Raw genomic sequence first — 16,067 nt, 5'->3', positions numbered from 1 at the left:
GGCCCGCGGCGTGCGCACGCGCGCTGCTCCCTGGCCCAGCCAACTCCGCCGCCGGAGTTTCTTAGCACTGTTTTGGAGTCCGACGTCAAAGTGGGGATCGAATACCATAGCCTGGGCGGGAGGGTGGAGGGACAGGGACGGAGGGGCAGCGCCGCTCCCCACCTCTAGCTAGCCGGGGCTTTGGAGAAGGCCGGCCACGCCCCCGCCGCCTCGTGACGTCACTCCCTCGCCGCTGGGCGCGTGTCCCACCTGCTTCGCTCGCTCTTCGCTGTCTCACGGGTCGACCCTCCGCCCACCTTTAGCCATTACTCCCCGTGGTCGAGCTGCCGGGCAGCCCCGTGCGCGTCCCGAAAGCTGGAGAGTCGCGGACGGAGAGGTGTGTGTGTGCAGCTTCGCGCGGGCTCTGGAAGGCCAGCTGTGCGTGGCCGGTGAGGAGAGGGTGGACGCACCGCTGTTTGCGGGTCCCCGGAGCTCGTCGCAGGTGAGCGTTCGGGGTGGAGGGCACGGAATCGGGCGTGTCCTCGGGATGTCCTAAGGGGACCCTGGAGCGTGCACCCTTTGCCTGCTGCAGGAGGCTCGGGAGTGGAGTGCGGCGTGACTACCTCTGTCCTTGAGCCTTGAGTTCTTTTTCTGCAGACGTGCCACCTGCTCCATCCGGGGGCTCTGCGCTGCATTCCGGGGACGACGTGTTGCTCCCCCGGCTGCACATTTACCCAGCTTCTGAATTCTTTGCAGGAGTGGACAGTACCGCCGAACCAGTTAATGTGCGACTGCTGTTAGTGGATTGGATGAGTGTTTGGCGCTGCTTCTCGCATCTACGACTTTTTCGTGGAGCTGCGTCCTGTACTTCTCCATCCAATGCATATTATATGGCTCTCTCTCCCTTTAAGCTGTGACCTCCGTGTAGGCAGTGACAGAGTCCTCTCTTGTCTTCAGATCCTTGCACTTACCAAGTGCTTAGATGTTTCATGTGGGCCATAAGCCGGGTCGTATGATGGATTTCACACTATGTAAAGGATTCAAACAGCGATGGAACTAACCAGTAAATGAATAGTTTAATATGAAATGTGAGCAAAAAGAAGGGAAAGACCGTTTTCAGCTTGGGGGGGGAGGGCAGAGAGAGTAGAAGAAATGCCATGTCCTCAAATAGAAACTCATTTGAATAGGAGAATAGCAATACTTCGTTTTCCAGGTTGTATTTGATGTGCTTGTGAGACATTCTTGTGATAACAGCAGGAAGTTGAAACTGTGGGTTTATTGTTCACTTTGGGGAGGGTCTGGGCTAGACATGTAGATCTAATCAGCGTATCAGTGAGCTGTCTGATACTGGTAGTCATGGGCATGGTAATTAGCCAAGAGGTGAAAGGATGGAGGAGCAAGGGTGGAGGAATTGCCAGAAATTTCAGAGAAGATACAAACTTGATCTATGGTATGAAGAGATCTTTAGCACAATTAAGGGCTGGGAAAAGTGTAATCGAGGGTGAGAGAGTTGGGGATTGCAGATGTAATAGAAAGGGTACTAGTAAGTTGAGGTCCTGGGGGAGCATGGAGGATACTACTTGCCTAGCCTTGAAAAGGAGTGGGGACACTTTTGAGAAAAGGGAATAAGGATGATGGGTGTGAAAAGTTAGAGAAGTTCCTTTTGAGCTTGGAATGGTTGGGATGGGGGAGATGAATGATGAGCTCACCTTTGTCAGTGATTTTGAAGCTCTGTGACTTGAAAACACCCGTTGTTTGCTGTGTTGGTCAGTCAGGGTCCAATCAGGAAAGTAGAAACCATACAAAATTTCAACAGAATTTAATATGAAGAATTGGTTAAGTAGCTATTAGAGGGATAAAAGCAAAAGGGAGCAGTGAAGTAAAAGGTAAACTGATGGAAATAGCTACAACACTTAGCTTAGGGCTTGGGTTCAAAACGGGAAGATGGAGTTATCATGACCTAATCTTGGAGGAGAGGTACTATTAGAGCTGGGACTCAGACTTCTGATGTTGAGGACTCTGGAATTCAGAGGAGGAGTCCTGCGTTCTGGATTTCAGTGTCTGGAGAGAGACTGCCTGGTTAGTGCTAATATCTGTTGGGGTGGGGTTGATGAGGTTGGTCCTGGGAGTGCTAGGGACTGAGACCAAGGGCCCCTTCAAGAGTGGAGGCCCATTGCTGGGATGACAATGACTGGCGCAGCCAGAGAGTCCTCAGCTCCTTGTCTTTATCCTCCAAATTCTTATCCTGGGGTCCTTGGATACAACAACCCTCCACAGGTTGTTGGTTAATGGAATCCAAGTTTACCGGGAGGAATATGAAGACATTTTGATGATCTGATAATGGCAACAGTAACAGCATGATTATTATTAGATAAACTAGCATGGAAGACAGGAGACTCCACACATTGGACCCCAGTTGCCTGTCTGTCCTCTTTTCTTGCTCCTCTATTACTTGCTTACTCCCCTCTAGCCAGATAGTCTCTCATCTCGAATCTACCCATCCTTTCAGATCTGTGTCACTGGTCGTCTGTATGTTTAAAGATGAAAGATAGGTGATTTTTATATTTTTTAAAAAACCCGTTTTCTCCACAGTATGGAGGTTCCTCAAAAAGTTGAAAATAGAGCTACCATACGATCCAGTAATTGCACTTCTGGGTGTTTACCCCAAAGAAACAAATGTAGGGATCTGAAGGGGTACGTGCACCCCGATGTTTATAGCAGCAATGTCCACAATAGCCAAACTGTGGAAAGAGCCAAGATGTCCATCGACAGATGAATGGATAAAGAAGATGTGGTATATATATACAATGGAATATTATGCAGCCATCAAAAGGAATGAGATCTTGCCATTTGCAACGACGTGGATGGAACTGGAGGGTATTATGCTGAGCGAAATAAGTCAAAAAGAGAAAGACATGTATCATATGACCTCACTGATAGGAGGAATTGTTAATCTCAGGAAACAAACTGAAGGTTGCTGGAGTGGGGGGTGGGGTGGGAGGGATGGGGTGACTGGGTGATAGACACTGGGGAGACACTGGGGAGGGTATGTGCTCTGGTAAGCGCTGTGAATTGTGCAAGACTGTTGAATCTCAGATCTGTACCTCTGAAACAAATAATGCAATATATGTTAAGAAAAAAAAAAGAAGAAGATAGCAGGAGGGGAAGAATGAAGGGGGGGAATCGGAGGGGGAGACGAACCATGAGAGATGATGGACTCTGAAAAACAAACTGAGGGTTCTAGAGGGGAGGGGGGTGGGAGGATGGGTTAGCCTGGTGATGGGTATTAAAGAGGGCACATTCTGCATGGAGCACTAGGTGTTATGCACAAACAATGAATCATGGAACACTACATCTAAAACTAATGATGTAATGTAGGGTGATTAACATAACAATAAAAAATTAAAAAAAAAAACGTTTTCTAGATCTAATTCTAAAAACCTGCATGGTGTTAATATAGGTTCAGATAGTTTCCAGAAGTTCTTGAATATGAATGTCACCAAAGCTTACAAAACCGTGTTGGCCTTGATTTTCTTCCTCACTCCCACCATGTATGGTCTTGCCTTCCTCTTAACCCACATTACATGTTGTATTTTTATATTACACTTAAACCATTACGTGCAGTGGTAGGATAAGGATTAACTCATTTTATTCTTACATTGTCATATGTATGAAATGCAAGATGAGAGAATTCACCTTGGATGAGGGTGATAATAAGGCCATTGTGTTCTATATATTTGCCACCCCTACCATAAGTTAGGGACTTCTAATTATAAACTTTATAAACTTTAATGGGGTCTGAGTATAAATATCCAGGACGTTAACATTCATTTTTTTTTCTCTTAGCTAACGTTATGCATTAAAGCAAGTCTGATTTGGCCAGACCAAAGTAGATTTCCTATTTATCATCCTTTTTCACCTTTTCTATTTCACTGGTAAAAATCAGGCCAGGAGAGCTGAATTACGTGAAGTAGTTATATCAAGTCATCAAGCTCCTCAGAGGTTGGTCATCACTTTGAAGTAAACTGCTATAATTTCATAGTGTCTTTTTTTCCTCCCTGAGATTGGTAAATACTTTTATTTCTGTCTTTAATTTCAGTATTTATTTTTAAAATGAATACATAAACATAAAGCCAGTTTACAAATAAATTTATCTGTGATATTAAAGCTATTTTATTCTAGATTTTCTTCAACTGACTGTGTGTGTGTATATATATATGGATTTTTTATATGATTTTTATAAATCAGGTTATAAAGATATTCTTTTTTTTTTTTTTTTAAGATTTTATTTATTTATTTGACAGAGAGATAGACAGAAGAGCACAAGCAGAGGGAGTGGCAGAGGGAGAGGGAGAAGCAGGCTCTGCACTGAGCAGGGAACCCGATGCGGAACTCGATCCCAGGACCCTGAGATCATGACCTGAGCCGAAGGCAGACGCTTAACCATCTGAGCCACCCAGGCGCCCTATAAAGATATTCTTATATGCAAAAATAAAATGTTTTCCTATTTATTTTGATGTTTTCAACTTTTTTGAGGAATAACTGATGTTAAATCTTTTTGAAGAAGAAATTCTGAAGTTCAGGATCTTGCCTCTCCCAAAGAGTAAGGACGTAAAGTAGATTTCAGAACCTCAGTTTGTAGACCATAGATAAATGCTCTGAGTTGGTGAGGTTGCTACCACACGCCCTATGTGGGTTTAGATTAGGTCTTTTTCTTTTTCTTTTTTTTTTGGTTATTCTAACTACCACATCCCTGCCCCTGAATCATTTTGCTTCTGTGAGTGTCATTTATCACTGGTAAGCTATTCCTTTCTCTCAGAATAATTCTTCATCAAGGGATATTTGTACTTTTCTTTCAGGAATTGTTTCATCATGAGAAATCTTAAGTTATTTCGGACCCTGGAGTTCAGGGATATTCAGGCTCTGGGGAAACCTCAGTGCTTCTCTCTCCGAACTGAACAGAAGACAGTGCTCATTGGCTCAGACCATGGACTGATAGAAGTAGACCCTGTCACAAGAGAAGTAAGTTAGTGATGGAGAATGCAAGCACTTGCAGGACCCTCAACTTATCTTTTTCCAAACCTGCTTCCCCTAGATTGTCTTTAGTTTAAATCTTACTGAATTCATACTCTCCTAAATGGACATTCCCTTTGCTTTATATCAGGTCATATTAGACATTACTTAAATAGTAACCTACCCTTAACTCTGCTTCTGTTTGAAATGTAAGTTGGCAAAATTCTGACTTTATATTTTGTTTGGGTGCCCTACTTTTTACCCTTTCATCATGTAAATAACTGAATCTCAACTGGGAATGCAAGTGAAAATTGCCTGTAGAGCCTTTTAAAATTGTGTTTCAGCCTCCATCCCATGCCAACTAAATCAGAATCTTCACTGCTGGACGCTGAGTGTGTGTGTGTGTATGTATATATATGTGTGTGTATATTTATGTGTATGTGTATGTATGCATATGTATGTATATGTGTGTGTATGTATGTATACACATACTTAAAAAATCTTTGAGTTGATTCTGAGATCTTCCCTTAATTATATTTTGCTAGTAATGTATTTTAGGTGATTACATTTTTAGTTCTTTTCCCCCATACTATAGAAATTTTAGAAAACCATAGTTACTAGCTTCATGTTTATAGGGCTTTTTTTTAAGAGACCATTCTTCTTGCTTTTGTTTAGTGCTTGCTTGGCAAAAAGGTCCCATTAACTTTTATTTATTTTTTTATTAAAGACAGTAGTGTTGTGATATTTTCAAATGAAAGTTTGGGTTTTAATCTGGAAAAAAAGTGAAAGCTTTTATATTAGAAAGGAACCATTAATTTGTTTTGGACATGTTATGAATTGTTCTTGCAAATAGATTAGCCTAATTTGTTTATGTGTTTGTTTTGGTGAAAGGTGAAAAATGAAATTTCTTTAGTGGCTGAAGGCTTTCTCCCAGAGGATGGAAGTGGCTGCATTGTTGGTATTCAGGACTTGCTGGATCAGGAGTCTGTGTGTGTGGCCACAGCCTCTGGAGATGTCATACTCTGCAGTCTCAGCACATGCCATGTAAGTGGAGGAGTCCAGTGAGGAGGAACTCTCAAGCATCCTCAGACAAGTTGCGTGTTTTGTGTAGAAGCTTAAAAAATCAGGAGCTAATGCGTAAATTTTACATTTAAGCATTTTGCAAATTAGAGTCTTTGCATTATGTGTTTCTTTACAAAAAGTTGTCAGCATGGCTTTAGCTGTATTTCACCTGTACTTCAGCTGTATTTCAAAAACTCGCTTTTGTCCACCGATGCAGCTGGAATGCGTTGGGAGTGTAGCCGGTGGTATCTCTGTCATGAGTTGGAGTCCTGACCAAGAGCTCGTGCTTCTTGCTACGGGTAAGCTTGTTACTGTCTCTCCCTGTGACTTTCATAAAACACGACTCCAAATATCTTAAAACTCTGCTAGGAGCTCTCATGAGCTCTTAAAAATTACTTTCTTTCCTTTAAGCTTCTTCATTCCAGATGAGTTTCTGTAAACTGGTACCCCTGATGAGGTATGTGTTTGAAGAGATAGCTTGGTGAAGTGTTGAAGTTAGTGGAGGAGGGCTAGGTAGACTTTTATGTTAGCTTTATGTACATAAATGGCTGAGAATAAGCACTAGGTAACTTACCTGGTCAAAGCTTTTTTTTTTTCTTTTTTCAAATGAGAGTCAAAACATTTAGAATGAATTATGTCTTCCATATTCTGACTCTACACTCCTCCACTCCAGTTCTGTAGCTTCCAGTGTTGTAGATACTTAACAAAACGGCAAATTTGTTACATGAAAACAAAATTGTTTTTGTTTGTGCCCACCCAAGGTCAGCAGACCCTAATTATGATGACAAAAGACTTTGAACCGATCATGGAACAGCAGATCCACCAGGATGATTTTGGTGAAAGTGAGTATAGCTCTGAAACATTTTGTGATCTGAAGTTCATCTCAAGTTTGATCATTTTCTTGTACACTAATAGCCACATCATAAACCCAAAGAATTATGAAACATATAGCCTTGTGCATTAAATGTCTGATAAGCCCGTCCCTTTAGCCCATTCCAGACTGTAAAAGGCATACCCCTGGTGTCTCTCCAAGTCTGAGAGTTCACTTTGCCAGTAACCTAGGGAACAGAAATCTGCTTAATGTCACCTACATAGTTGTTGCCCAAACCTCAGGACAGGCTTAGGCTGGGGCTTCAACGAAAGGAACTATGTTAGCTAAAATAAAGAGAGCATTTCTGGGGTGCAGTTTTGGGGCAAAAACAAGAGAGGTGGGATAGAAGGCTGAGTTTTAGTTCCTACTGATTAGACCTGACTGTATTTTCATGGGAGCCATCAGATTGTTCTCTTGCTAAGATCTAGCTGAGGTGATTTGGGCCTTGGAGCTTTGGGAGTATTGAAAGAGGAGAAGGGCTGGGGAGCCTGGGTGGCTCAGTCATTAAGCGTCTGCCTTCGGCTCAGGTCATGATCCCAGGGTCCTGGGATCCAGCCCCGCATTAGGCTCTCTGCTCCGCGGGAAGCCTGCTTCTCCCTCTCCTGCTTCCCTTACTTGTGTTCCCTCTCTCGCTGTGTGTCTTTCTGTCAAATAAATAAATAAAATCTTTAAAAAAAAAAGGGGGGGGGAGAAGGGGAGAGATGTTTATTGTATATAAGAAGCTCTGACCAACACGAGGGCACCAGATAGATGGCCTGATTGAGGAGAGGAATGGGGGGAGAAGGGATTTTAACTTTTACTGATTCCTGACCTCATGCCTTCTTCTTCCAACTCTGAGAAATCATTTAGAAAGTTGCTACTCATTTATTCATTCAAAAATAATTTATTCAGAAATGATTTTTGAGTAGGTACGATGAACACAGCAGTGTGTTTGGTGCTGTGGATAATTCAGCTTTTCTTTTGAGGAGTCCCATAATAACATGATGTGCAGGTATTAGGGTAGCATGAGGGGAGGAAGGGAGCAGTGGACAGGGAAGACTTCCCAGAGGAGGCTGGCGTGAGCTAAGTCTTGGCTGGGCCGAACTGGTGTTGGGTCGGTGAGAGTTGAGGGTGGAGGGTCTAAGCAATGGAATTAGCCCATTCCAAGGCACAGACGCTACATAGACGAGTCATGGCTCGTTCAGGCAGCTGTGAGTACTTCGGTATTGCTGCTGGCAGGACATGAGTGTGGCTTGAAATAAACAGGGTAGATTTTGATTGAGTTTGGGAGGGAATTTGGATATACAGATGCTCAGCCATTAACGGTTTTGATGACCCAAGATTCATTGGTGGATTACTGGAGAGGGAAGAGACTGGAGTCAGGGTGATCGGATAGTGCTACAGGAATCCAGATAAGGAAGGTGGGTGTGGGCTAAATTCAGAAAAAATTTGATTCTCAGGAGGGGAATACATTGTTGGAATTATCTGAGAAATGTCTTTGGAATATGTGTGCATGGTTGCCCTGCCGTCCTAGCCAGTTTGAGAAATAGCATTTTAGAAAGTGAAATAAGGGGCGCCTGGGTGGCTCAGTCGTTAGGCGTCTGCCTTCGGCTTGGGTCATGATCCCAGGGTCCTGGGATCGAGCCCCGCATCGGGCTCCCTGCTCTGTGGGAAGCCTGCTTCTTCCTCTCCCACTCCCCCTGCTTGTGTTCCCTCTCTTGCTGTGTCTCTGTCAAATAAAATCTAAAAAAAAAAAAAAAAGAAAGTGAAATAAATGGGTTTGGGTATGTAAGCTGAGGAAGAAAGAGTTTAGTGGGACTGTAGTCAGAAGTTCAGGTGATGGGAATAAAGGTACCAATAACTGAGACGGTGGGTGGAGAAGTGCTAGCTTGTAAGCAGTAGCTGGTGAGTTTTGGTTTGTTTAAGGACCTTATGGGATCATCATGTGGAGTAGGCAGACATAAGTAGCTGAAGCTCAGGATAGGCCAGACCTGTGGATTGGGAGTCAGTGGCATGGAGGGAATCTTTCCAGTCTTGGGAGGAGGTGAATTTGGTCAGGGACAGGTATGGTGCTAGAAGAGTCTAGGATCTGTGGTGGAATTCCTGGGCATCCATTTTTGAAGCTAGTCATAGAAGAAGAAACCAGCGCACCTTTGGATGGCAAAGTGCACTGGGCCTGGCTAATCCAACTAGCTTTTTCAGAAGAAGCCTAATAATAGAGTGTAAGTCAAAGGAGAAAGGGTCCAAGTTAGCATCCTAGGTCTTAGGCATACATTTGTCAGTACAAAAAAATCATTCTGTGGAGTTGTGAATAGGTGTTTTTCCTCTAACCTAGGGGTTGACAAACTTGTTCTGTGACGGGCTGGATAGCAGTTATTTTCAGCTTTGCAGGCTGTTTAGCCTCTGTTGCAGTTACCTCTGCTATTGTATTGTGAAAGCAATTATAGACAATACATAAAGGAATGAGCATGTCTGTGTTCCAATAAAACTTTGTTTTGTTTTTTAGATGTAGTTTATTTATTTGATAGAGTGTGCACACAAGCAGGGGGAGTGGCAGAGGGAGAGGGAGAAGCAGGCTCCCTGCTGAGCAGGGAGCCCGATGAGGGGCTCGATCACAAGACCCCAGTATCATAACCCGAGCTGAAGGCAGACGCTTAACCTGCTGAGCTACCCACGCGCCCCCAATAAAACTTAATTCGTAAATGTAGACTAGGCTGTAGTTTGCTGATAACCTGCTATAACCCCACCACTTACTGTCTGATCCCATTGGAAAAGTTCTTTTGCTTCATTCCTTGGTCCTTTACATCTCTCTGCAAAGTGTCAGAAGCACAAGGGTGTGCACCGGGTGGGCATTGCTGTTCATAGATAGCTGCAAGGTGTGCTTTGAGGTGTTATAGTACTCACATGGGCCCATGCGAAGCAGACAGGAAGTGGTCATGCTGACCCATAATATATAGAAATTATGAATAGCCCTGCTTCATCAGGATCAATGGCAGGAGGGAAGTATTGGGTTTTGGATCTGGCTGAAGCTTTTAGAGACATCTCTGTATACCTGTTGCTGGTGGATGCCTGATTCTCCTCCAGGAATAGGGGGCTGCGTTATTTTAGCATCTCTGATTTCTTATTTTATGCAAGAGAAACATTATGATTTAGAGAGAACCTCAGGCTAGAAGGCAGATACCCTGTGTTCTAATTTTGGCCTCTTCCACTGGAGGGTCTGTCTCAGTCTCTGTGTCTGTGTGAGGAGTGAATTCCATAATCTACAGTTCCTTTCACCACTGATAGGGAGGTTGGATACATTTAGTTGATTGAATGCTTATAATCAGAATTTTATTCCCAGCTCTCGTCTTGAGTTTAATGTTCTTATCCATGGATGTGTCTTGTAAATTCTTCGTGTTTCATTCTTCTTACTTGCAAAGTGGGAATTGCTGACTATCATCAGGGGAATTTAGAGTATATAAAATGGCAGTAAAGTGCTTTCCCAAATAAGGCCATTTCAAATTCTTCAAAAATCATTGCTGCGTATAATATGGAATATTGGTTTTTCAAATATTGAGTGCTGGTCAATTTATTGAGAGGTCTCGGAGGACCCAAGTAATTGCCAATGACTAACTTAATAAAGAATAGCAATGAAACTGCTTTTATTTCATTTAATTTAGCTTATTGGTTGTCTTGCATGTTCTCCATCAATTGTTCCCTAGGCAAGTTTATCACTGTTGGATGGGGCAGGAAGGAGACGCAGTTCCATGGATCAGAAGGCCGGCAAGCAGCCTTTCAGGTGCAAACGGTAAGTTTGATTGGTCTGATGGATACAGAACCTTGACTGGAACAAATAGGAGTTTTGCCATGTACCAGGAACTCTAGGTGTCCTGTTAGAGGCTAATAATGGACAGAGCTCTTGTGCTTTAATAAAACTGAAACAGTTTTGAGCCCTTAGGGTATGAGTCATTCTAGAAAGACCCTTTTTCCTTGCCAAGTTGCTTTGTAATTTCTTTTCTGTATAGAGAATAATTATAACCAATACTTAGTTTAAAAAATATATCATCACAGATAGAAATGAAGCATTTTGTGTATCCTTTCCTGTTACTCTTTCCTTCCTTCCCAGAAATAGCTGCTGTCCTTAATTCACTGTTGATCCTTTCATGGGTGTTTTCATACTTTTTTCCTACATATATATATTAGATACTTTTTATGATTTTTCCCTTTGGATGAAACTCTTTGTTTTCCTTTTTTATGAATACCTTTTGAAGGTAGAACTATAGGAGTTACTGATAATGGATTAAATGTGGGGTGAGAGAGAAGAATTGAGAATGATCCCAAGATTTGGGCTGAGCAAATGGAAGCGTATCATTTATGTTACATGTAGACATTTCCATGAGCTCCATGGGACAGGTGAATCAATAATATATCATCTGTCATTTACATTTTTCTGTCTGTAACGATTTCTGGCCACCTTCCATGTAATTCGTCTGTCATCTCTTAACCATTCACTAGAGGAGGTTTATGTTCTCTGCCGTAGGGCAGTGTCATTGAGAATAGGTCTTGTTATTCCCTGTGTATTCTCTCCCATGCAGACGTGGCGCTGGTGCCATTCTGCTGCACCCTCTTACTGGAATGGGTGCTCGGGTGGTCCTTTGTTCCCCACCCTGCAGAGTCAGCCCGTCTTCAAGGCCTTCAGGATTGAGATGCAGGTGGCGCTGGAGACCTTTCTTCTTCCCATACTGCGGAACGTAGAACTCTTCTGTGTTTTCATCACTGCTGCTGGCTTTACTGCCTCTGGTTTTCCCTGCCTGCCTTCCTCTCATCTTCTTAACTCATCTCTGTGCTGTTGTGAAGCTTACACAGTAATCAAAGAACCAGAACTCTACCCTCTTCCATTTAGATAAACAAACGTTTATTTCCTCATCCTACTTACCTGGCAGAATATCCAGATCTACAGCTCTCTTCCTTTGTTGCAGTGCTTGGAGGCCACTTTTTTTATGCCTGAAGACAGATTTTGTTTTGTTCTCTTTTCTTGATGATTTTTGGGTCTAAGAGGCCTTCTAGAAGGGTTCCTGAGGATTCTGTGAAGTTGGTTTTCTAGATAGTTGAAATCTCAAGTAAAAGATTTAACTTTAATAGCCTGGGGCTTGTTTGATTCTGGGCCATTTAAGTCCTCCAGTAACATTTGTGTTCCTTCCCCTCTTTAGTACGAGTCGGCTTTGCCCTGGGATGACCATAGACCACAAGTGACATGGCGTGGTGATGGCCAGTTTTTTGCTGTGAGTGTTGTTTGCCCAGAGACAGGTATGGAAATAAATTGCAGTTAAAAAAAAAGAAATTTTATTTTATGAACTTCAAGAAAATTTTCTTCCTTTTGCTTTCTAAAATTATACATATAAGGTGCTGCTTTAGACATTAAATGAATTTAGAGCTAAGAACTGCAAGAATTCTTTGAGGTCATCTGGTCCAGCCTCCTACCTGTTGGGTACAAATTCTTAACAAGATTAATCTCCTTGGCAGTTTTTATTAATGAGATGTTTGAATAGTTCTGACTTGACAACATTTTAAGTTTGTCTGTTTATTTTAACTCTGCCTGCTACACAGGAGCCCGGAAGGTCAGAGTATGGAACCGAGAGTTTGCTTTGCAGTCAACCAGTGAGCCTGTGGCCGGACTGGGACCTGCTCTGGCTTGGAAGTGAGTGGGAGACGAAACCTTGTAACTTCTCCCTCAGAGAGTATCTTGGACCTGGGGTAGGGGTGCTGGTACCTGTGGAGTACAGGTGTTTATATAACACAAAAGGATATTAACTTCTCCTCATTTGGCTATAAGCCTGTATCTTTCTCTTTCTAATTTTTCTGAAGTCTGAATTCAATTTGAATAGTAAATTCAGAGCTTCTTCACAGATGTCATCATTCCAAGGCCCACACATTTTACAGCTTATAGGGCGGGCCTGTAGGAAGCCGTTGGCTATGACAGAAAGTGGTGCTTACAAGGGAAGTCATAGTCTACAAAGCTCTGTGGGGCAGTGGAGCTTTGGTGAAAACTAGGAAAAGGGCTCTCTTCTCTGCACAAGCCACAAGCTCTTTCGCTAGAGGGTTCTGCTTGCCGAGGAACATGCAGGCTGGATTCAGGCTCAGTTTACCTCGTGTCCCATGTCTGCAGCTGCCCTGAGTAAAGACCGAAGAAATGTCTCCTGTCTCAGTAGCATCTGTTATATGCCAAACCCCTAGGTCTCTGGGTTTTAGACATTATGTTTCCCAGCAGTATTTGAGTGACAATTGAATGACAGAGCAAAGAGAGGTATTTAAATTAGAGACAAATATGAATAAGATGAGGTAATGGATGTTTTAAGTAGATTGAGAAGTCTTAAATACCTACCTGAGTGTGGAATAGTTGCTGAAGTCATATACTTGAAGGAGAAATACACTGTTTTTATAGGATATTATACTTGGAATAGTTTTAAAAATTTATTGTTTTATTTAAAAGTCACATTGGTGCAGTCTAAATTTGTAAGTCTTTGTGGGCACATGGAGCCTTTGTGCAAATTAGGAAGAGCCACTCTCTCCTTTGGGCAGGTGTAGTCCACATGAGGCTGAAGTGCTTGCCAAGAGACGTGTGGGGTTTAAACCTTCCTGGGTAGAGACTTTTTGTTGGAAGAGTCATTTCTCTGACTTTCCTCTTGTTCTTAGCCAGCTGGCTGCACTTTTGGATGTCCTAACACTCAGGCTTTGCTTTAAGGCCCTCAGGTAGTTTGATTGCATCTACACAAGAGAAACCCAATCAGCAGGATATTGTGTTTTTTGAGAAAAATGGCCTTCTTCATGGACATTTTACGCTTCCTTTCCTCAAAGATGAGGTTAAGGTAAGTGCCTGAGTTGTTTCACCATCAGATTGAGAGGACTTTCCATAGCTGTAGAGGCTTATATCTGATCCGGGCATGTAAAGAGAAGCTCTGGAGTAGACAGTAATAAAAATATTGGGTTCTTATAAATGAATTTTTTTTGAAAGAGAGATTCTTTTTTTAAGGATCTTTTGCAAAGAAGAAATGGCATTCTTTCTTGCCCTAGGTAAAACACAGATAGAAATAGAAATTCTCCTTTGTATTGTTTATCCGGACAAAAGCATAATGCTTCCAATGGTAGATACTTTTCATTAATAACATTCAAACCTTAAGCCACTTGTGTATCATTAGGATTTTTACTGGAGCAGAAACACCAAATGGTAAGCTTTAATTATGTAAACATACACATAATTTAAAATTATGTTACATGTAAATTAAAACTTGAAGCTAAAAGTTGAGAGAAGAGTTTAATGAACGCCCATGTCCTTTTTACTCACTTTCAACAGATGCCAACATTTTGTAGAGTTTTCACCCAGTCACCACTTTCTAACCTAAACACATGCACATGGTTTTGTTTCCTGGGGTTTTAATTTTAGAAATTGTATTTTTAATACTCATTTCTAACATGTAAGGAAATATTTTTCTTTATAATACACAAATCCATTATCACACCTTACAAGATTATTAGTAATTCCTTAGTATTATCTAATACCTAGTCCATGTTCACATTTCCTTGATTGTCTAAAAATGTCAACTTGTATTTGGTTAAGTCTTAAATTTTTAAGCATAATGCATTTTTTAAACATCTCCTACATATAATGACAAATTACCTAGATTTGTTTAATGATTCCATAAGTTGATAATTTATAGCCTGGGATCAGCTCAAGTAGTGGATTATTTGGTTTATGAGAGCGGGGAACTCAGCTCTTGTAAAGATTTTGAAGTATATACATAGGTAAAAGCCAGTGACACGTCTTTTTTCCTTCCTAGGTAAATGGCCTGCTCTGGAATGCAGATTCCACTGTGCTTGCAGTTTGGCTGGAAGACCTTCAGAGGGAAGAAAATTGCACTCTAAAAACCTATGGTAAGACTGCGCTGGTGTCTCAGCCTTATGCCACATAAAATGTAGTTGAAAGTAGTAGGCTGTGAAGTTGCCTTTCTTCCTCTACGTTGTCCTATAGTAGAATCAGAGATAACTAAGGGGACAGGTGGAGGTGAGGGAGTGGTTTGGTTTTGATTATTTATGGAGTTTAGTCATGTATCAGTCAGGGTTCTCTAGACAAATAGAATCAGGGCAGGCTGGCAGGTGGGAAATTCAGTTAAGAGTTGATGTTGCAGTCTTGAGTCTTAAATCTGTAAGGACAGGCCTGCAGTCTGGAAACTCAGGCGGGTTCTGTGTTACATTCTTGAGGAATTCCTTCTCTGGGAAACCTCAGTTTTTGCTCTTAAGGCCACAAGCTCTTTGCATGAGACCCACCCACATTATGGAGGATAATCTTCTGTATTTAAAGTTAAGTGATTGTGAAGGGTAATCACATCTACAAAATACCTTCCAGCAGTATCTAGACTAGTGTCTGTTTAAATAGCTGGACCTCATAGCCTAGCCTAGTTGACATAAAACTAACCATCACAAGTCATCAGTGCTTCCTGTGCATGGATGGTGTTACTACGGGAAGTTAAAGTGCTAGACACAGGAAAACTAGCAGTGAAAGAGAAACGGCATTAGCTACAAGTAAGAATCTTCTCTATACCTTTTTATTGTAGATCAGATTGTAAATATGTATTTTCCAGTGTATGTGTAGTCTGTGAAAATATTAGGAAGTAAAGGTGAGAAGAAACAAAAGTTTTTCCATAACTCTGTTGCTCAGTAATGAGCACTGTTAAAATTTTCTTGTCTTCCAGCTTTTATGTGTATAAAACAGTATGGCTATGATCTCAGTTTTGTTAAGTATGTGATACAGGTAGATTTATAACGTCATAGACATGTTTCCATTTCAGGTACCCATAGGCATCATTTTAAATTGCTATATAATACTCATTTGTGCCACAGCTTATTAAATCTCATGCTGTTAGGCACTTAAAATTTTATAATTTTTCGTATCAACAGCAATGCACTGAACATTTTTGTTAAATCTTTTCACTTGGTTATTTTTTAAGTGGCTTTCAAACTTTTTAATCAATAGAACTTTTTCTTTAATTGAAATGTTATTTAGAAGTTCGTTTATTTATTCATTCATGACACAATCCTTCTCAACGCTGGCTGTGCCTTTAAGAAAAAAATGCCATCCAGGCCTCATTTCAGAGTTGGATTCAGCGTGTTAGAATGGGGACTATACATC

At 41.7% G+C, this 16,067-nt stretch overlaps 1 protein-coding gene across 3 annotated transcripts in view; it reads left to right on the top strand.

Annotated features, from left to right (window-relative positions):
- The first annotated feature begins 72 nt into the window (after positions 1–72).
- The window catches only part of ELP1 (elongator complex protein 1), a 56,831-nt gene continuing 40,836 nt past the window's right edge, over positions 73–16,067 (top strand). The window contains exons 1-11 of one of the 3 annotated variants that reach the window (XM_032418212.1): positions 73–481; positions 3,926–3,981; positions 4,839–5,001; positions 5,884–6,036; positions 6,272–6,353; positions 6,816–6,896; positions 10,606–10,691; positions 12,094–12,190; positions 12,491–12,581; positions 13,626–13,749; positions 14,719–14,812. In XM_032418212.1, coding sequence (XP_032274103.1) covers positions 4,852–5,001; positions 5,884–6,036; positions 6,272–6,353; positions 6,816–6,896; positions 10,606–10,691; positions 12,094–12,190; positions 12,491–12,581; positions 13,626–13,749; positions 14,719–14,812 — 958 coding nt within the window. In that variant the 5' untranslated portion in view covers positions 73–481; positions 3,926–3,981; positions 4,839–4,851. Of the gene's footprint in view, positions 482–3,338; positions 3,982–4,838; positions 5,002–5,883; positions 6,037–6,271; positions 6,354–6,815; positions 6,897–10,605; positions 10,692–12,093; positions 12,191–12,490; positions 12,582–13,625; positions 13,750–14,718; positions 14,813–16,067 lie in introns of those variants that run through there. The other 2 variants (XM_032418210.1, XM_032418211.1) reach the window with 2 other exon arrangements.

The sequence above is a fragment of the Phoca vitulina genome, unplaced genomic scaffold (assembly GCF_004348235.1).
Source record: "Phoca vitulina isolate PV1807 unplaced genomic scaffold, GSC_HSeal_1.0 scaffold21, whole genome shotgun sequence".
Lineage (NCBI taxonomy): Eukaryota > Metazoa > Chordata > Mammalia > Carnivora > Phocidae > Phoca > Phoca vitulina.
This window is presented reverse-complemented; position numbering and strand designations above follow the sequence as displayed.